Genomic DNA, 23,339 nt, shown 5'->3' on the forward strand with positions numbered 1-23,339 from the left:
ACAGTAATACAAAAAGGATCACTCTTCATAAAACATACAGATCCTACCTACAGTAATACAAAAAGGATCACTCTTCATAAAACATACAGATCCTACCTACAGTAATACAAAAAGGATCACTCTTCATAAAACATACAGATCCTACCTACAGTAATACAAAAAGGATCACTCTTCATAAAACATACAGATCCTACCTACAGTAATACAAAAAGGATCACTCTTCATAAAACATACAGATCCTACCTACAGTAATACAAAAAGGATCACTCTTCATAAAACATACAGATCCTACCTACAGTAATACAAAAAGGATCACTCTTCATAAAACATACAGATCCTACCTACAGTAATACAAAAAGGATCACTCTTCATAAAACATACAGATCCTACCTACAGTAATACAAAAAGGATCACTCTTCATAAAACATACAGATCCTACCTACAGTAATACAAAAAGGATCACTCTTCATAAAACATACAGATCCTACCTACAGTAATACAAAAAGGATCACTCTTCATAAAACATACAGATCCTACCTACAGTAATACAAAAAGGATCACTCTTCATAAAACATCAAAAGCTTATGTTGTACAATGATGTAGTCTTACAATGTATTGCCGTGCAACATTTTTTGTTTATAGATGATAATTTACGAGTTTAAATAATAATAATAATAATAATAATAGACTTTATTTAAATTCGATANAAAACTTAAATAGAATAAGGACATGTTTCAAACTCAAAAATTAGTGTTTCGTTTATGTTGTTGTGTTTGAGAGGACTATGCCTTCCTTTATGGATAAAGGGAATAAACTCAGATTATTGAACAATTTGTATTAATACAAATTTCGAAGTTTATTATAAAATATAGATGCCAGTAGGATTTGTTCATTTGAGGTGCAATGTAATGCAGAGATTCAAGTCTTAGTCCGTTTTGGGGACTGGCATATGCAGAATTCAGAACCCCTTATTGGTGATGTCAGAGCGTTTAAAAAATATTTCATAGTGGATTTTTAGATCACCTGAGCTTTGCTCAAGTGACCTATTCTAATCCCTTTCCGTCCGTCGTCGTGCGTAAACATTTTACATTTTCAACTTCTTCTGATCAACAACCAGTGGATTGATTTTCCTACCCGAACCCCTGGGGCCAGGGCGGGGCCTCAAAGGGAAAATTAACAAATATTTCAAAAATCTTCTTCTCCAGTCTCAGTGGTACTACAGTCATTTTCTCTGCATGGGAAGGAAATCATCAGGGGCTTTATTTAAATCGTAAATTTCAGGAGCCCCGAGCTATCCGTTCTCCCTTGGGGAGAGGGTAAAGTTTACTATAGTTTATATAGGGAAATAACACTTTTGGGTATTTTTTATCCATTTTCAGCAGAAATTACTCAAACTTAGTCAGAGTCATCTTTGGTGTATGAGAGTATTACTTTGTAAAATTGGGATTCCTGCCCCATCCCCAGGGGCTAGGACGGGACCCCAAAGGGAACATTTACCAATATTTTCAAATTATTATTCTTTGATAACATGACAAGTATTGTATTTCACTTGGTTTACATGCTGATTCCCACATCACATCTAAACAATAAAATAAGCTACCAGTACTTATAATATAACTCAGGTGATCGCTAAGGCCCTTGGGCCTCTTGTTATTTTGTTTGAAAGAACACCTCTTAATATTCCTTTGAGATACATATATTCCAATTAACGAATACTGTTCATCCTCTAAAATTCCAATGAAACTTTACACGTAAAATCATGGTTTAGTAATCCATTTTAGGTGCTTTCACCTTATAGATAAATCTAGACTACATAGTATATATAGCTAAATAACAGACAATGAAGAAATATAATATGCATGCATGTATCAGTATTCCCTGTTACATATTCCCTAGGAATGTCAACAGAAAGTAGTTCAGTAACGACAGGTCATTATATCTGTTTATCAGACCCAATTTGGGTTATATTAGCTATAAGGACTGAGGTCAGGATATACATGTAGGTGAAGGGCCAATTTGGGGTCTGATATGAAAATTGTCAAATTACAGCATTAAATCTTTACACTCATGAAATTTCATGTTGTGGTCTTGGGCACAAATTTAAGTGAACAACTAATACTACTTCTGAGGATCTCATCTACTACAACTTTGGTTTGATATCTTTTCTGTGTATTTCCTTTGAGTATAAAATTTAACTTCTTGATTCTGTTAGAGATTCCATTCTGCTTTTCTATCCAGCTTTTCTGCAGATGATCAAAACAAAACATTTCAAGGCACACCTGGTCCTGTAAATTCATGAAACTGTTCTCATGCTCAAGCATAGATTCTGTGCTTAAATTAAACTTCCTTTTTTGTAACTCACTTAAAGCATGTGATGTAATCAAAATGTCAATTGTAAATTATCTAAAACAGTAGTTGGCTTGAAAGCTCTCCAAAAATCTCTCAAATCTCAGAAAAACATAATCTGAGTTTGAGCGTGAGAATGCATGCCCCCAGCATGGTTTCTGGAATAATTGGCCATTGTACCGGTGCAGCTAGTCTGTAAGAGGCTGCAGATGTGAGCCGATAATTAGGCAGAATTGGGTGATATTGCCGGAGGAAGGACGATATTAATAGGTTACGCTAGTATATGGAAATCATACAATATCGTCACTTGGAAATATATATACAATATGATTGAAATTATCTTCAATTTTCCAGGGAACACTGTTGGAAATTCAACTGATGAAGCACAAGTTGATGTTAATGCAAAATAGCAATTAAACGTTGAAAGTTTTCTTTTTTGGTGACATGATATGGTAACAGAATGATGATATATTTGTGTCTTTAAACAACTTCTTTTCAGTAACCAAAAGGCCTAGGATGATGATATTTGGCCAGTAGCATGCTGGAATGAAGGGCTTCCAAGTTTGTTCAAATTAATGACCTTCATCCTTTTTCAAGGTCACAGGGTTCAAATATGTTAAAATCTTTGACCAACTTCTTCTGAAGAACCAAGAGGCCTATGGTGGTGATATTTGGCCAGTGACATGCTGGGATGAAGATCTACCAAGTTTGTTCAAACAAATGACCTTCTCCAATTTTCAAGGTCACAGGGCTCAAATATGTTTAAAACCTTTAAAACAACTTCTTCTCAATAACCAAACAGCCTTGGATGATGATAATTGGCCAGTATCATGCTTGGATGAAGGGCTACTAATTGTTTTCAAACAAATCACCTTCACCTGTTTTCAAGGTCACATGGGTCAAATATGTTAAAATCTTTGAACGACTTCTTCTGAATAACAAAAAGGCATAGGGTGATGATATTTGGCATGTAGCATGATGGGATGAAGGGCTACCAAGTTTGTTCAACCAAATAACCTTCAACCATTTTCAAGGTCACAGGGGTCAAATATGTTAAAATCTTTGAACGACTTCTTCTGAATAACAAAAAGGCATAGGGTGATGATATTTGGCATGTAGCATGCTGGGATGAAGGGCTACCAAGTTTGTTCAACCAAATAACCTTCAACCATTTTCAAGGTCACAGGGGTCAAATATGTTAAAATCTTTGAACGACTTCTTCTGAATTACAAAAAGGCCTAGGGTGATGATATTTGGCATGTAGCATGCTGGGATGAAGGGCTACCAAGTTTGTTCAAACAAATAACCTTCAACCATTTTCAAGGTCACAGGGGTCAAATATGTTTAAAACCTTTAAAACTACTTGTTCTCAATAACCAAGAGGCTGAGGGTTATAATATTTGGCCTATAGCATGAAGCGCTACCAAATTTGTTAAAATGAATGACCTTGACAATTATTCAAGGGCACAAAGGTCAAATATGTTTAAAACCTTTAAACAACATCTTTTCAATAACCAAAATTCCTAGGATGATGCTGTTTGGCTAGTAGCATGCTAGGATGAAGGACTACTAAGTTTGTTGAAACGAATGACCTTGACATATATTAAAGGTCACAGGGGACAAATATGTTTAAAATCTTTAAACGACTTCTTCTCAATAAGCAAAAGGCTAAGGGAGATGATATTTGGCCATTAACATGCTGGGATTAAGGACTACCAGTTTTTTTCAAATGAACGACCTTCGCCCATATTCAAGGTCACAGTGGTCTATATATGTTTAAATCTTTAAATGACTTGTTTTGTATAACCAAAAGATCCAGGGTAATGATATTTTGCATGAAGCATGCTTGGTTGGACGACTATAAACTCTGTTCAACCTTATGTCCTTGTTCGACATTCAAGGTCACAGGTCAAGGTTAAGATTATTTGTGAGATAAATACCAGGTGAGCCATTCAGGCCCATTGGCCCTCTTGTCATTGTTGCAAAATGACTTGGAAAGAGTTATTTTTTATAGTGGCAATGCCATGCAGATGTACTTAACAAATATATACTTGCTGTACCTTCGGTGACATGTCATAATTACACATGTCTGCAATACTTACAAATCACAGGGATTGTTTGTCTTATGATTAGTATACCAGAGAATTTAAAGAATAAGTTTTAGTTCACTTCATTACTTAGCCATTACAATTATTGTTCACATCAACTTAAATACAGACTATCAGCTTCTCTAGATGTTCATCGTAATATATATACTGTGTTCCTTATCCCATTTAAGGATCCCCGTACCACTGCCAAAAACTGCAACTATGCATCAGAAACCGTATTTTTGCTGACATGACTATACATGTAGCTTTCTTAGCTCATTTCTGAAAAGAAAATCCTACCTTGCAGGACTTTCATAAAAAATGATAAAGATCAAATATACCAAACATAATAACCAACAGTGTTGTAGACCAGGATTTGGACCCTGGACTTCAGATTGGTTTACATGTGGCTCTTACCAGCTGAGTACCCGGTCAATAGAAGTGTTCTCAAGGGCCAACTGTGCTACAGTTATAATATATCCAAAACCAAAGTAACGGAAAGTTACTCAGTATTTCCCGAAAACCAAAGTGCAGTGGGACAGGGATCCTGAAGTTTATATAGCTCTGGTGTCACATGTATCTTATCTTCTGTATAACTAACAGACTACTTCCTATAGTTTTGCTTACCATATCTTTTACAGTTGAGGAACCATCGAGGGTCTCTAATGCCTATCAGCTGTAACATAGCCAGCAACTCAAAGTCTGTGTAAGTACATGTGTTTATACTTCTTAACTCTATATAATGGTTATAATTGTGAAAACAAAAAACAAAGGCTTAATACAATCACTTTTATACATTTAAGCAAGCAATACAAAAACGTCAACATTTTATTGTTCATGTTTATGATTTATAACCGCCTTAAACTGTTTACCTCTGCTCGCTCATCGTCAAAGATTGCCCTTGCTGTAACAGTACCACCTTTACTGGTATCATGATTTTACAGAAATATCACAAAGTTCCATTGTTCATTTTGGGGCAGTAAGCCCGAATCATCTCCTGACTATTGTAGTGTTTTACAATTTACGATAAAGTGGTTTACTAAAACTGTAAAACTTGTTCATGTTGATAGGAAGGTAAGCTTTATTAACGCATCTATGTAGTGTATGTTGTTCACCCTCATAATACTAACTTATATTTCTCTATATTACAGGCCCTATTCATTAGAGGTTGTACAGAAATATCAAAATGGTAAGTTTGTAATCATGAGCCGAAAGTGTGACTTACGCTGTGTTTATGTTGCTAGTAATGAACATGGTGTCAGCATGGCACTTCATCAACATCGTCACACGTATGTCTCTAGATGATCTGAAAGTCAATTCTATGTAAAAGGAGACCAGTAACTCTGGAAATTCTAGAATTGTTGATCTCCGGATATTACAATCACCTTTTAATTAGGTGGACATTTTAAGAACCAGATGTTGACCCAGGTACTGAACTCTTACACTTCTATAGACATATTTTCAGTGAATCCACACGACTTGTGTAATGATCATTAATATTTCATAGTTTTAAAACTATTTTATTTCAAGTTTGAAAAAAAATCAAATATACAGTATTGAACCTGTTATTTATCTTGACATCAGTGTCAAATGTAGGGTGTATGGATGGTATCTGTTCTTGGCTGAATGTTGATATTTTGCTTACTTGGCATGAAACCTCGATAAAATTATGTGATGACATCTGTCTGTTCAAAGTCTTCAATATTAACAACCAAAAGGCCTAGGGTCATGATATTTTGCATGTAGTTTGTTGAGATAAAGGGTTACAACCTTGACCCATATTCAAGGTAAGAGTGGTCAAATGTGTTAAAATTTTCAAAATACTTCTTCTAAATAATCACAAGTCTAGAGTTAAAACATTTTGCCTGATCTTGTCCAAATATATAATCTTGATCTTCATTCAAGATGACAGCGGTCAAATGTGTGAAAATCTTCAAACAGCTTCTAAAACCCCCTGATATTTTTCATATAGCTTACTTGGCTGAAGGGCTATCAAATTTATTCCAAGTAAATGACCTTTATCCTCTTCTATGTTGCATTATAAGAATGAAGGAGAGAAACAATCGCCCATTGTCACACTTACTATGGTATAACATGGGAAACCTTGAATACACCCAACCCTTTCTGTATACCTAATTACACCATGACAGGAGAAACAGCAGTTAATTTCCTCTTACCCACTTATATTTAACACACTCCGGAATAAATCACTGCTACAATGAATTAAAGATGCTTTTCGGTAACCAAGACTGTATTGAGTAAGCTAGATCCAGGTAATTGTTTTGGAATGTGTTTGAGGTGGTTGAAGGTTCCTTGGAGTTATTCTCTGTTTCTGATAGTGGTATTGTTTTGGAGTGTGTTTGAGGTGGTTGGAGGTTCCTTGGAGTTATTCACTGTTTCTGATAGTGGTATTGTTTTGGTTCAGTTGTCAAGGTTAGTTGGCGTTTCATCATTTTAACCCAAGTTGGTTTCCAAATGAATGGATTATGATCAGGATCACACTCAGTTAAATAATTATTGTTAATTACTAGCAAGTTTAACTCATTCACCCCTGAAGATACATTTGAACCCTTCCAATTCAAAGGTTGGAATAGTTGATTGTGAAACTTCAGGGGTGAATGAGTTAAAGTAATTAACCACTTAACAATAGCTTAGCTGGTGTGTGTGTGTGTGTGGGCCGGGGGGGGGGGTCAGGTATAAGACTGCACAGAGCTATAGCTATAGTATTATGGGATACTACAGTTACAATGTTACTGTTTGTCTTACACAAATCTCTATGTCAGACTACAGAGATTTGTGTAAGAAAAACTGTGGTATCTCATAATGCAATGGCTATAGCAACAGAGATAGAGTAATACTGTCAGCAAGATTACTTTTCCAAGTGTCTCTATTTTACGGTCAAGCCTGGAAGTACAGTTATGTACACAGATCTAAATAAAGGGAAAACCCTCTAGCCAGGTCAGTAACAACCTGAACTAGATGGATTATAAAGTATGGTTTCAGCTTCTTCTCATAAAATGATCCGCTTCCTACCAATGAAATAGAGATATGTTATTATTATCCAATTATAATAGCATCCATCATTTTGTTTACAACATGGCAGGTTTACTATCCAAGCAGTTATGCTTAATTTATATTGTGTAATGCTGACAGAGAGAATGTTCTAGCTGTCAGAGTGTTTGGTACAATGTAGCAGAGGAGCAAAAACCATACTAGATATACTGTAAAGGTCATGACCTTTGGAGGCACTGCCAAGTGATAGGTGTTTTCCCTGATATGTTAGAACCTAAACATGGTCTGCTGTTACCTATACGCTCTACACAACCAGGAGAGTGCCGTCTGGTTACATGCTGAGAAACACAATTAAAAGGTCATAATGGTTGATTCCTATAATTTGATCATTGTTTGATGCTGTAAGAATACTATCTGTTTAGTGTAGACTAGATAGTGCTTTGCTGTGTCAGAGTTGGTGGTCGACTGGTAATAGCATGGGAGTTATATCTGTACACAACTTTGTTCTTGTAGTTTGTTAACATCAACAGCGCAAGCCTCCTGACCTCCCGTACATATATACCTGGTATTTATTTAAAAGGCCTCTATAAGCTGAAATTGCCCATAAGTTCTTCCTAATTTTCCTACAAGTACCAGACAACCTCCTTTTCTGATGATATATCTTCAGACAAACTTCAAACTGTCTGATATTGATTTGTAGTGATGGAGATATTTGTAGCAATAATATTTGAAGGTTATGGAAAGTGATTTTCCCAAACATTTGATTGTAGATTATTTATTACAGTACAGCCTGATAAACATGAAATTGAATGGCTCAACTTGACCAGATAAAACCTGTTTTTCATTACACCCAAATAACGAAAAGAAAATGCCTGAATCAGGTGAGCGATACCGTCCCATTAGACCTTTTGTTGACAAAAATAAAGCAACAGTACACATATCCAGGTGATGTTTACATTATTGTCATTCAATCAATCAGAAATGAGACCTTTTTAAAAAAATATTCGTCCGTATTGTTTTTCAGGCAATACATCAGCTAAAAATTCAACTAGGTATACATTTGTACTTCGTAGGTAAAATGAAAACACTTATTTCTTATTTTATTCATAATTTTGTAATCCTGAAATGCTCAATTTCAATATCAGTTTTGATGTGATATGTTATTAAAAAAACTTTATGTAAGAAAACAATGAACAATAGATATCAGGTATATATATTTTCTCTGAATAAATTGGAAAATTAAGTTTAATTACTGTGTGTTTAGTGAAGTTAAGTCTCCTGTCTACAAATAATAAATAATAATAATATACAACATTTATATAGCGCCCTATATAATTTGTAAAATTACTCTAAAGCGCTTTTCAACATATGGATAATAGTAATGGTTATAATTGTGAAAACAAAAAAACAAAGGCTTACAATCACTTTTAAACATTTAAGCAAGCAATGTGCACATAATTGAACAAATAAAAGGGTGGAATTTACATGACGTCTTTGCAAAGATTCTAAAATGCAGACGTGAAGAGGTGAGTTTTGATGTCCCTCTTAAACTTGGCCAGGGTATTTGACTAATAGCAGTTGGTAAGCTATTCCACAACGTAGCCGAAACCCTCCCAAAGCATCTGTTTCCGTAGGTCACAGTACGAGATTTTGGGACACACAACAAAGATTCTGACTCCGACCGCAGTGATCTTGACGGCTGATACAGGGTAACAAGNATTTTCCTGTTTGCGTAGGGCACAAAGCCGTTTATTGGAAAGTAACATATTATGTTACACTGAAGTATTTCCACATCAACCAAGTCAAACCCTTCAAAACCTTTATTATCATCGTAGGTGACGATGGAGAATAAATGTTTACCATCATATTCATCGCTTCAATCTACACGTCCGCCATTTTTATGATGTTTTTTTTTATTTGAAATTCTCTCGCACACCTTTGGTTATTACTAGCGTACACTGCCGTGAATATCGAAAGTAATGACGAAACAACCAATCAGAAGCCTTCTACTATACACGTTCGGGTTTGGTATAGCAACAACCCGACTTCACACTTCCTGGCTACCGATCAAAACCTACAGACCGAGAAACGACATATACCGTGCGTAGCACTGACGGCCCGACTTTTCAAAACGGCATATGCCGTGCGTAGCAGCCTAAGGGTTTTAACATAGTAACAGGTAACAGGCAAGCAATGTCCAGATCATCTTGTGCATGGAGAACGTTTATATTGTCTGGCATACACATGCTGTTATTTGGCTGAAGCCAGCTTTATATCAGTGGACTATAGCTAGTGCCAAGTACACACTGTTATAGCACAGAATCAATTATAATGCCACCATGACACCAAGACTTTCCAACGATAATACGTTAAACAGAAATCTTCCCTAAAGTCCTCTACAGTGTTGTCTCTGAATGTGTTTAAATGACCGTTTTAGTATAAAACCATCTCTGTCTTATTTCTGTACTTGTGTAGTTGTTTTGATTTCCAATCAATAGTTCTACTCTTATTTCATGACACAGGATAATCAGGAAACGGTAGCTTTATATAACTGATTCTACTCCAGTTCTGATGACCATGTCACATGTTTAAAGTTGCGATTGGATGGATTTACTGTGTATTTTCTAACAGGATGTTTTCATTGCTTCTATTCCCCAGCATCAAAGTGGGTAATAGTGGATGGTACTCTAATACTCTGACAGATTTGCCATTTCTATCAGTCCGTTCAGTCTGTCAATATTACATCTTGGTTAGCCTTTGTTTTATAGCTTGTAAGTCCAATACTAAACCTCAATCAGTCATCAAACTCTGTATGTGGGTATACCTGAGTCCGTTCAGTCTGTCAATATTATATCTTGGTTAGCCTTTGTTTTATAGCTTGTAAGTCCAATACTAAACCTCAATCAGTCATCAAACTCTGTATGTTGGTATACATATATCTTAAGAAGTACCGGTACTGCACCGATATGTCGAAATATAGGTCACTGTGACCTATATTTTCTGGTTCACTGACGTGTACTTTACATTTAGCTTAATTTCTTTGATTAGTTTTTGCATTGTACAAGCAGGAGTAAGGGCATACATAGGTTTTACAAAGTTTTCTTGTTTTTTAATAGGATTTCTTAACTAATTGTACATCCTGCAAACAGAGTTTTTGGGGTTAGGTATGAATCAGCCTGATAAACTTAACTCTTCCTAAACTGATTGTTTGATTTTTTTTCGTTACTTGGCACAGAAAGACATCATAGTGTATAACATGAATTGGTTAGGGCCAATTATCTGCATTAACTCATTCACCCCTGAAATTTTTTAATAAACTATTCCAACCTTTGAATTAGAAGAATAAAAATGTGTCTTCAGGGGCGAATGAGTTAATGCGGGTGCCCTATAGTAATCATGGTGTCCGTCCGTCCGTCCATCCTTCCGTCAGCACTTTCGTTTCCTGAGATTATCTCATGATCCAGATAGCCGAAATGTCTGAAATTTCTCATGGTGATACACTGTGATGTGTAGATGTGCAATAGGGGTTTAAAAAGTTCCTAAGGTCAAGGTCACTGTTATTAAAAATAGGATTAGTAACAACAGGGGGATGGAGACCCAACGTCCCTGCAAGGAGGTCATTTCCATAGTGTCGGTAGGGAATCTGGGGTGGATACCGTAATGGTATTCAACAGTGCTCATCAGAGAAAGCAGAGCAAATGAAAATAGAAATGATGAGCAACAACACCACCGAATCCGGTACAGAATGTATTGTTTGATTTACATCCTACGTGCTGACATGTTTCAAAGGGAGGCCATCTTTAGAGCACAGTAACATGATGTTTACAACTATGGTACAATGAAAAAAGAATTGGAAATATACTGTCAAAAATACATCATATAATTAAGGCCCTACCAGTAGGCTGAACTTCCTGAAATTTCTTAGGATGATACATTGTTATCATACGCAGATGTGCAATAGCGGTTTAAAAAAATCCTAGGTCAAGGTCGCTGTTACTGAAAGTAGATCCAGGAATATACAGTCAAAAAGACATCAGATGAGGACCTAACAGAAGGCCAAACTTTCTGAAATTTCTTATGATGATACATTGTGATTATATGCAGATATGCAATAGTGGTTTAAAAAATTCCTAGGTCAAGGTCGCTGTTACTAAAAATAGATCTGGAATATACAGTCGAAAGGACATCAGATGAGGGCCTAACAGAAGGCCAAATTTTCTGAAATTATGCAGATATGCAAGTGTTTCAAAAATTCCTAGGTCAAGGTCGCTGTTACTTAAAATAGATCCGGGAATATAAAGTCAAAAAGACATCAGATGAGGACCTAACAGAAGGCCAAACTTTCTGAAATTTCTTATGATGATACATTGTGATTATATACAGATATGCAATAGTGTTTTAAAAAATTCCTAGGTCAAGGTCGCTGTTTTTCTTAAAATAGATCCGGGAATATACAGTCAAAAAGACATCAGATGAGGGCCTAACAGAAGGCCAAACTTTCTGAAATTACTTATGATAATACACTGTTATTTTATTTATGCAGATATTTCTCTTTACATCTGCTTGTCTTTTTTTCTCTTCACCGGTCTTTCTCTGTTACTTTCTTTTTCTTTCTGTGTCAGTGCTTCCTTTTCTTGTGTCTCTGTGTTTTTCATTCTTCATTGTTCTTGTTTTTTCTCTATATCAATTCACTAGAAATCTTTATATATACCATGTATATCAAATACCAATAGGTTGCATCATCTTACTGATGATTTATATCAAGCTTGATTATTAATATACATAAACCTTGTTTAGTATGAAAGATGTTTGATTGAATCAAATGAGCATGTAAACAAATATGTAAGACTATACTGTATTGAAAATAATACAAATATAAAAAAAAAAAAATGCAGATGTACAATAGTGGTTTAAAAAATTCCTCAGGTCAATGTCGCTGTTAATAAAAATAGAAAACATGAATATACTGTCAAAAATACATCACATAAGGCCCTTACAATACTTCTGTTTTATAACTGCAGTTTCCCCCAGGAAAGTATATATAAGGCCATATTATCAATATCCCTAAATCCAAAATGATCACTTTTGCTTTTACTTGGTGCTTATATGGGAGATATACACTGTCAGGCATACAGCGGGGCCCTTGCTGACCTGTCAGTATTCTAGTTTCTCAAAAGATTGAGATTGAATTTGAGTATCACTTCCATTTTTAGCTGCAGAGTTCTGTTTAATACATGTGTGTTTGTTTATAAGTGCTGCAATGTTTGAAAACTTCTAGAAATTTTAGAAATTATTGTCATTGATCATTTGTCTGAATTAGAAGCAGTTACAGTGGTCTTGACGTAGCCGACCATTGTAACTGACTGACGGAAAGCATAGTTACGTAAAAATGCTATTTGACATTGCCACTGATCTTTTAGTCATGAAACTGGTGTTGTCAGCACATTTCTGTAGTTGCAATTATATGATTATGTTTCTTTCTAGTCAAGCCAAAAGCCAGAAGTGTAAAACGGGACCGTTACCATGAAACAATGAAGAAGAAGATCGTTGAGCTACTTGATAGGGTAGGTATCTACCATACTAACCCTGGATAGGGTAGGTATATATATATACATCAAGGGGACTGTTATATCTACCATACTAACCCTGGATAGGGTAGGTATATATATACATCAAGGGGACTGTTATATCTACTATACTAACCCTGGATAGGGTAGGTATCTATATATACATCAAGGGGACTGTTATATCTACTATACTAACCCTGGATAGGGTAGGTATATATATACATCAAGGGGACTGTTATATCTACCATACTAACCCTGGATAGGGTAGGTATATATATATACATCAAGGGGACTGTTATATCTACTATATTAACCCTGGATAGGGTAAGTATATATATACATCAAGGGGACTGTTATATCTACCATACTAACCCTGGATAGGGTAGGTATATATATACATCAAGGGGACTGTTATATCTACTATATTAACCCTGGATAGGGTAAGTATATATATACATCAAGGGGACTATTATATCTACTATACTAACCCTGGATAGGGTATGTATATATATACATCAAGGGGACTGTTATATCTACCATACTAACCCTGGATAGGGTAGGTATATATATACATCAAGGGGACTGTTATATCTACTATATTAACCCTGGATAGGGTAAGTATATATATACATCAAGGGGACTATTATATCTACTATACTAACCCTGGATAGGGTAGGTATATATATACATCAAGGGGACTGTTATATCTACTATACTAACCCTGGATAGGGTAGGTATATATACATCAAGGGGACTGTTATGTCTACCATACTAACCCTGGATAGGGTAGGTATCTATACATCAAGGGGACTGTTATATCTACCATACTAACCCTGGATAGGGTAGGTATATATTTATACATCAAGGGGACTGTTATATCTACTATATTAACCCTGGATAGGGTAGGTATATATATATACATCAAGGGGACTGTTATATCTACCAATCAACATGTATAACTAACCCTGGATAGGTAGGTATCTACACATCAAGGGGACTGTTATGTCTACCAATCAACATGTATAACTAACCCTGGATAGGGTAGGTATATATACATCAAGGGGACTGTTATGTCTACCATACTAACCCTGGATAGGGTAGGTATCTATACATCAAGGGGACTGTTATGACTACCAATCAACATGTATAACTATCCCTGGATAGGGTAGGTATCTACACATCAAGGGGACTGTTGTATCTACCAATCAGCATGTATATACACATCAAGGGGACTGTTATATCTACCAATCAACATGTATAACTAACCCTGGATAGGGTAGGTATCTACCAATCAACATGTATGTCCATAGCAGAAGTAGAAATATGTATTGTTATTCTTCTTTGGATAAGTAACCATATGGCTCTATGTGGGAGGTACAGTTTGTCAGGGGAGGTAGTTAGCCTAGAGTAGAGGTACAGTTTGTCAGGGGAGGTAATTAGGCTAGAGTAGAGGTACAGTTTGTCAGGGGAGGTACTTTGGCTAGAGCAGAGGTACAGTTTGTCAGGGGAGGTAACTAGACTAGAGTAAAGGTACAGTTTGTCAGGGGAGGTAATTATACTAGAGTAGAGGTACAGTTTGTCAGGGGAGGTAATTAGGCTAGAGCAGAGGTACAGTTTGTCAGGGGAGGTAATTAGGCTAGAGTAGAGGTACAGTTTGACAGGGGAGGTAATTAGGCTAGAGTAGAGGTACAGATTGTCAGGGGAGGTAATTAGGCTAGAGTAAAGGTACAGTTTGTCAGGGGAGTTAATTAGGCTAGAGCAGAGGTACAGTTGTTCAGTGGAAGAGTAGAGGTACAATTTGTCAGGGGAGGTAATTAGACTAGAGTAACGGTACAGTTTGTCAGGGGAGGTAGTTAGCCTAGAGTAGAGGTACAGTTTGTCAGGGAAGGTAATTAGGCTAAAGTAGAAATACAGTTCTTCGGAGGAGGTAATTAGTCTAGAGTAGAGGTACAGTTTGACAGGGGAGGCAATTAGGCTAGAGTAGAGGAACAGTGCATCAGGGGAGGTAACTAGGCTAAAGTAGAAATACAGTTCTTCGGAGGAGGTAATTAGTCTAGAGTAGAGGTACAGTTTGCCAGGGGAGGTAATTAGGCTAGAGCAGAGGTACAGTTGTTCAGTGGAAGAGTAGAGGTACAGTTTGCCAGGGGAGGTAATTAGGCTAAAGTAGAAATACAGTTCTTCGGAGGAGGTAATTAGTCTAGAGTAGAGGTACAGTTTGCCAGGGGAGGTAATTAGGCTAAAGTAGAAATACAGTTCTTCAGAGGAGGTAATTAGTCTAGAGTAGAGGTACAGTTGTTAGGGGACGTAATTAGGCTAGAGTAGAGGGACAGATTGTCAGGGGAGGGAATTAGACTAGAGTAAAGGTACAGTTTGACAGGGGAGGCAATTAGGCTAGAGTAGAGGAACAGTGCATCAGGGGAGGTAACTAGGCTAAAGTAGAAATACAGTTCTTCAGAGGAGGTAATCAGTCTAGAGTAGAGGTACAGTTGGACAGGGGAGGTAATTAGGCCAGAGTAGAGGTACAGATTGTCAGGGGAGGTAATTATACTAGAGTAGAGGTACAGTTTGACAGGGGAGGTAATTAGGCTAGAGTAAAGGTACAGTGCATCAGGGGAGGTAATTAGGCTAAAGTAGAAATACAGTTCTTCAGAGGAGGTAATTAGTCTAGAGTAGAGGTACAGTTTGTCAGGGGAGGTAATTAGGCTAGAGCAGAGGTACAGTTTGTCAGGGGAGGTAATTAGGCTAGAGTAAAGGTACAGTTTGTCAGGGGAAGTAATTAGGCTAGAGTAAAGGTACAGTTTGTCAGGGTAGGTAATTAGGCCAGAGTAGAGGTACAGATTGTCAGGGGAGGTAATTAGGTGAGAGTAGAGGTACAGTTTGTCAGGGGAGGTAATAAAGCTAGAGCAGAGGTACAGTTGTTCAGTGGAAGAGTAGAGGTACAGTTTGTCAGGGTAGGTAATTAGGCTAGAGCAGAGGTACAGTGCGTCAGGGAAGGTAATCAGGCTAAATAGAAATACAGTTCTTCATGGGAGGTAATAAGGCTAGAGTAGAGGTACAGTGCATCAGGGGAGGTAATTAGGCTAAAGTAGAAATACAGTTTTTCAGAGGAGGTAATTAGTCTAGAGTAGAGGTACAGTGCGTCAGGGAAGGTAATTAGGCTAGAGTAGAGGTACAGTGCATCAGGGGAGGTAATTAGGCTAAAGAAGAGGAACAGTTTGTCAGGGGAGGTAATTAGGCTAGAGTATGAAATCTCATTTGGTTGCTTGATCATCACAATTTGTCAAACAGATACATACACAATGTAGCAGAAGTAAATAGGTATTATAAAGGATGGGTCTGTTTTATGTTGATCTTTCTTATCAGGTAGGTTCAAAGTTTGCTTCATGAAAATTTATCTTATTTCTTTAACAACAATAAGAATTCGTTATTTTTTTTTTTTTAAATGTATTTCGTCATTTTGTGTTGTATTATAAATACAACTTTGTCAAAATTAATTAAAAGCTAGATTTTGTGAGTGATGCAAGCGCTTCACAATATATCTCTTAATAAATTGTAAATCAATGTCTTTACCTAAACAATGTAACAAAGTATTTGAATTTTTCAAAAAGTAGCAAAATGAATAAACTTAATGTTATTGCAAGCAAAGTTGGCTGGGTGGGGAGTGGGGGACAAGGCACAGACAGGAGAAATGAAAAATATACATATATAAGCATAGTTTGCCAAGAAGTAACATGATGATGATGTAGCATTCTAAAACACCTATATGACTTGCCCTGTAGTTAGCCTTCAACACTGGTATATGTCAGTGTCCATAGTTCTGGAATTGGAACGGTCCAGTTAGACATCGCTACACTTACATATACCCAATACTGACTGAAAAACATCGGTCAGAATCAGGTAAGGAGCTGTAGTTTGATGAGATGGGTGATCTACAACAAGCTACTGGTCAGTGTGTCAGAGCTGATATTTTAGTCTTATAAATTACCTTTCTTTTTGTGGAGGTTACATACATACTGCAATAATTTGATGGTCAGTCTGTCAAGATAATCTTTTTATGGTCAATTGCTCTACCTTTGGTTGAGATCAAACTTTGATTTGTGTATTTCTTCTGGTTGTGGTTATGCTTTGATGTATGACAAACTGAAGGTTATGAAATATTCAGAATTTGTAAGCTCCAAAATTGCTGATAATATTCACTCATATATGTTTGTTCGTAACTGCCTACCGACCCAGAGAATTAATTCCAGCTAAAGTGACACCCTTAATCTTCCCCCCTTTTACTTGAAAAGTAAATGTTCACCAAATTTGTAATATCATTGATAGATGCTTAACATACAATAATAATTATTGAATTCCATTGTTTTTTCTGTCCTGATGTTTACACAGATAGAGAAGTTGGAAAATGCCTCACCTGAACTGAAACAGCGACAGAACAAGATTATCACAATGGTAGGTAACAACTGTTTAGCTAAATAAAGATCCCTGTCTTACTACAGTGGTCAAAGTGTCTAGCTCTATGATCGCTAGACCTCCACCACGTGGTAAATAAAGATCCCTGTCCCACTGCAGTGGTCAAAGTGTCTAGCTATATGATCCCTAGACCTCCACCACGGGGTAAATAAAGATCCCTGTCCCACTACAGTGGTCAAAGTGTCTAGCTCTATGATCACTAGACCTCCACCAAGGGGTAAATAAAGATCCCTGTCTCACTGCAGTGGTCAAAGTGTCTAGCTCTATGATCACTAGACCTCCACCACGGGGTAAATAAAGATCCCTGTCCCACTACAGTGGTCAAAGTGTCTAGCTCTATGATCACTAGACCTCCACCACGGGGTAAATAAAGATCCCTGTCCCACTACAGTGGTCAAAGTGTCTAGCTCTATGATCACTAGACCTCCACCACGGGGTAAATAAAGATCCCTGTCCCACTACAGTGGTCAAAGTGTCTAGCTCTATGATCACTAGACCTCCACCACGGGGTAAATAAAGATCCCTGTCCCACTACAGTGGTCAAAGTGTCTAGCTCTATGATCACTAGACCTCCACCACGGGGTAAATAAAGATCCCTGTCCCACTACAGTGGTCAAAGTGTCTAGCTCTATGATCACTAGACCTCCACCACGGGGTAAATAAAGATCCCTGTCCCACTACAGTGGTCAAAGTGTCTAGCTCTATGATCACTAGACCTCCACCACGGGGTAAATAAAGATCCCTGTCCCACTACAGTGGTCAAAGTGTCTAGCTCTATGATCACTAGACCTCCACCACGGGGTAAATAAAGATCCCTGTCCCACTACAGTGGTCAAAGTGTCTAGCTCTATGATCACTAGACCTCCACCACGGGGTAAATAAAGATCCCTGTCCCACTACAGTGGTCAAAGTGTCTAGCTCTATGATCACTAGACCTCCACCACGGGGTAAATAAAGATCCCTGTCCCACTACAGTGGTCAAAGTGTCTAGCTCTATGATCACTAGACCTCCACCACGGGGTAAATAAAGATCCCTGTCCCACTACAGTGGTCAAAGTGTCTAGCTCTATGATCACTAGACCTCCACCACGGGGTAAATAAAGATCCCTGTCCCACTGCAGTGGTCAAAGTGTCTAGCTCTATGATCCCTAGACCTCCACCTAGGGGTAAATAAAGATCTTTGTCTCACTGCAGTGGTCAAAGTGTCCAGCTATATGATCGCTAGACCTCCACCACAAGGTAAATAAAGATCTTTGTCTCAATGCAGTGGTCAAAGTGTCTGGCTATATGATCGCTAGACCTCCACCACGAGGTAAATAAAGATCCCTGTCCCACTGCAGTGGTCAAAGTGTCCAGCTATATGATCGCTAGACCTCCACCACAAGGTAAATAAAGATCTTTGTCTCAATGCAGTGGTCAAAGTGTCTGGCTATATGATCGCTAGACCTCCACCACGAGGTAAATAAAGATCCCTGTCCCACTGCAGTGGTCAAAGTGTCCAGCTATATGATCGCTAGACCTCCACCACGGGGTAAATCAAGATTTTTGTCTCACTGCAGTGGTAAAAGTGTCTGGCTATGATCCTTAGACCTCTGGTTATTCAGTTTTCTTCCACCACAGAAACCAGAACAACAGTCTTTTTATTGGAAGGTCCAGGGTTCGAATCTATGTCTTGCTGCATTGCATTTTTACCCTCAGAACACTCTTATTGTTAATTTCATCTATAAATATTTTTTACTGTCTTCACTGTCTCCTTGTGTTGGGTTACAGATTACACTAACTGTTATACTGTAACAGTATCAATGTCTCCTTGTGTTTGGTTACAGATTTCACTAACTGTTATACTGTAACAGTTTCACTGTCTCCTTGTGTTTGGTTACAGATTACACCAACTGTTATACTGTAACAGTGTCATTGTCTCCTTGTGTTTGGTTACAGATTACACTAACTGTTATACTGTAACAGTTTCACTGTCTCCTTGTGTTTGGTTACATATTACACTAACTGTTATACTGTAACAGTATCACTCTCTCCTTGTGTTTGATTACAGATTACACTAACTGTTATACTGTAACAGTATCATTGTCTCCTTGTGTTTGGTTACAAGTTACACTAACTGTTTTACTGTAACAGTATCACTGTCTCCTTGTGTTTGGTTACATATTACACTAACTGTTATACTGTAACAGTATTAATGTCTCCTTGTGTTTGGTTACAGATTACACGAACTGTTATACTGTAACAGTATCAATGTCTCCTTGTGTTTGGTTCCATATTACACTCACTGTTATACTGTAACAGTATCACTCTCTCCTTGTGTTTGATTACAGATTACACTAACTGTTATACTGTAACAGTATTAATGTCTCCTTGTGTTTGGTTACATATTACACTAACTGTTATACTGTAACAGTATCAATGTCTCCTTGTGTTTGGTTACATATTACACTAACTGTTAAACTGTAACAGTATCACTGTCTTCTTGTGTTTGGTTACAGATTACACTAACTGTTATACTGTAACAGTATCATTGTCTCCTTGTGTTTGGTTACAGATTACACTAACTGTTATACTGTAACAGTATCACTGTCTCCTTGTGTTTGGTTACATATTACACTAACTGTTATACTGTAACAGTATCATTGTCTCCTTGTGTTTGGTTACAAGTTACACTAACTGTTTTACTGTAACAGTATCACTGTCTCCTTGTGTTTGGTTACAGATTACACTAACTGTTTTACTGTAACAGTATCACTGTCAGACTTCATTTTCAGATAATGTAACATATTTATATTTATCTGATCAATGAAAACATCAAATTATTCAAATATAAAGTATTTTGTAATCATTATGTATGTAGTGAGAAAAGGATTTCACCCAGCCAAGTTTTATTCAACCAGATTTCATTGTACATGTATTTGATAAATGACAGCAGAAACAGACAACTTGTATATTATAACAAGCCAGTCCCCTAGACCTGGAGGTTTACCTGTATGCATAAGTACATATAAAGCTGTCTGTTACATATTGACAGTATAGTTTACAAACATTAACAATACAGGCATGCAGAGATTATATTTTACATGTGGGACAAAGTTGATATACATTTGGCACTTTTCTCTCCCAAATAATTTCCATTCAACCACTGCCAACTAATACAAGGGTCCCGATATAAAACTACCCTTCCATCACAGCTTCAAAGCATGTACGGTAGATACCCCAACAAGTTTGAGAGTTTTAAATTTACATACAATTATAACAGGAGAAAAAGGAGAGTTCCGCTACACAATCACAAAAATATTTTCTTAAACGTGTAATTGTGAATGATAAAACAGAGATGTTTTTTACCATTATTCAATTAGAACTCATAGTTAATGGGGGTTTTCTGTAACTTTAAACAGTGATTGTGGTCTTTTTTGAATCAATGACATTTGCCACATCAGAATTTATCTAAAGGATTTCTAATCTTATATTGTAATAAATCACATTTACTACAGATAGAAAATGACAGATCTTGGCTTGTAAAAAAATAATTGATACCTGGTGGGATTTAATTGGAGGTCAGGGTCCTATGTTGAACTTGTACATGTGTGAACAGGAAGGGTCAAGTGTACCTGAAATAGAATTCTCTTGTTTGAATTGTCATGTGTCCTTACAAATTGTGATTGGCTGTTTGCCAAATATGGTTGCGCCTAAGAAGAAGAAATATCCTTCCTATTTACAAATAATGTCCTTTTTCCCCCTCTAATACCAAATACTAAAAATAATGTAATTTGTTATAGAAATGGCATACTTTTCATATTAAAGTGATATTTCCAAGTCAAATTTTGTTAAAATTTAATACATAACTTAATTAATTTGAGTAAATTATCTAAATAATTAATCTAAATTTATCAGAAACACAGGTAAATTTCATGCAACATTTGCTTATATCCTGTTCTAAGTTAGGTGTGTTAGGTGTGTCATAGTTTGAACTTTAATTTAAATTGACCAGTATGCCCTGACTGGCAATGTGTACATTCATTTGATCAGGAACTCATGTGTACGTGCCGATTTGGTTGTCAGCGATTTCAGCTGATCAGAATAATCGTTACATTTTATCTAGATGGACTTCCCACCTGTATGACTGTACAAGTGCTTTTATGCAAAGTACAAGATACAAGAAATTTTATTTAAAGTAGCTTACAGGTAGACAAGGAACATTAGCCCCTGAGAGCTATTACTGCATCTGTCAGTTGTCCGTCTGTCAACTGTTTCTTTTGAATGACTTCTTCTGAAGAACTGTAGGACATAGGGTCATGATATTTGGCCAGTAGGTACCTGGAATGGAGTGCTATAAAGTTTCCTCATTTAAATGACCTTGACCTACTCTCAAGGTCACAGCGGTCAAATATGTTAAAAACTTCAAACAACAATAGCCTAAGAACCATTTGGACTAGAGTCATGATACATGGGTATGTTATGCAGACCAGCGGTGTGAATCGTTTTCTTTATTACAGTAATGAGGTCAAAAGTCAACTTAAAGTGCTAGTCGAGGTCAAAAGTCAACTTAAAGTGATAGTCGGGGTCAAATGTCAACATGGGTTTAAAGCTTTAATAATCTTCTTCTCAAGTTCCATAAGGCCCAGGGTCATGATATTTGGCCAGTAGGTACCTGGGATGAAGTGCTATAAAGTTTCCGCATTAAAATGACTTCGACCTACTTTCAAGGTCACAGCGGTCAAATATTTTAAAAACTTCAAACAACAATATCCTAAGTACCATTTGGACTAGAGTCATGATACTTGAGTATGTTATATAGACCAGCAGTGCGAATCGTTATCTATATTACAGTAAAGAGGTCAAAGATCAACTTTAGGTGCTAGTCTGAGGTCAAATGACAATGTGGGTTAAAAGCTTTAAAATTAAAATTTCAAATTTCATACAACAGCGTTTAAGAGATGTTAAAATGTCTTGTGTTTAAGTTACCAAATTTGGTCTGAAGTTACCTTTATGTCAGTTTCTTGTAACAAAAGAAATGGGTGAGCGATACAGGCTCTCTGAGCCTCTTGTTTTTCTAACACTATGATGGTGATTAATGTATTGGACTAATTTGGTGTATTACAGAATTATAAATCAACATTCTCTGTATTTTAAAACTATAATAAGAACTCATTAAGCTTTATTATTAGGTCGTCTTTATTTGCTTGCTTTTTTTGGTGACAATATAAAACCTACCCAGCATATCAATATTCCACATTTATTACAACAGTGTATATACATGTGTCTGCAGTAACAGCTTTAGTCTCAGTCCATAAATTTATGTTTTAAGTTGATACCAATTATGAAATCACCTGCGGTGGATAGAAGTCAGCCCAGCTGTGCTCAGTCTTGTTGTATTGGAGAAACACAATCTCCATTTCATGATAGATCATAATATAAATCCATTCCAGCGAGTCAACATAATGTCTTAACGTTACGGCCAAACTCGCCCAGATATAGACATACTCACAGATCAGTAGTTGGTTACATAGCCTCCATATATTAATGTCTCAGTTTAATTCAACCTAATTCATTACCTTGGGATTTTCTTACATTGATAATTGATAATTACTTATTATTGGTACAGACTGTCTGTCTGTATTATTGTAGGAACTATGATAGTTTGAAAGGCAATATGACATTAGTACAAACTGTTTGACAGACAATATGACATTAGTACAAACTGTTTGACAGGTAATATGACATTAGTACAAACTGTTTGACAGGTATTATGACATTATTACAAACTGTTTGACAGGTAATATGACATTAGTACAAACTGTTTGACAGACAATATGACATTAGTACAAACTGTTTGACAGACAATATGACATTA

The 23,339-nt window shown here is 36.7% G+C and overlaps 1 protein-coding gene across 2 annotated transcripts in view; it reads left to right on the forward strand.

The window, feature by feature from the left end:
• Positions 1-23,339, forward strand: part of LOC110467291 — a 50,219-nt gene that overhangs the window by 19,162 nt on the left and 7,718 nt on the right. For both annotated transcript variants that reach the window (XM_021524358.1, XM_021524359.1), the window contains exons 3-6: positions 5,075-5,139; positions 5,585-5,622; positions 12,930-13,009; positions 17,399-17,461. In XM_021524358.1, coding sequence (XP_021380033.1) covers positions 5,075-5,139; positions 5,585-5,622; positions 12,930-13,009; positions 17,399-17,461 — 246 coding nt within the window. The remainder of the gene's footprint in view (positions 1-5,074; positions 5,140-5,584; positions 5,623-12,929; positions 13,010-17,398; positions 17,462-23,339) is intronic.

Source organism: Mizuhopecten yessoensis, unplaced genomic scaffold (genome assembly GCF_002113885.1).
Source record: "Mizuhopecten yessoensis strain PY_sf001 unplaced genomic scaffold, ASM211388v2 scaffold11169, whole genome shotgun sequence".
Classification (NCBI taxonomy): Eukaryota; Metazoa; Mollusca; class Bivalvia; order Pectinida; family Pectinidae; genus Mizuhopecten; species Mizuhopecten yessoensis.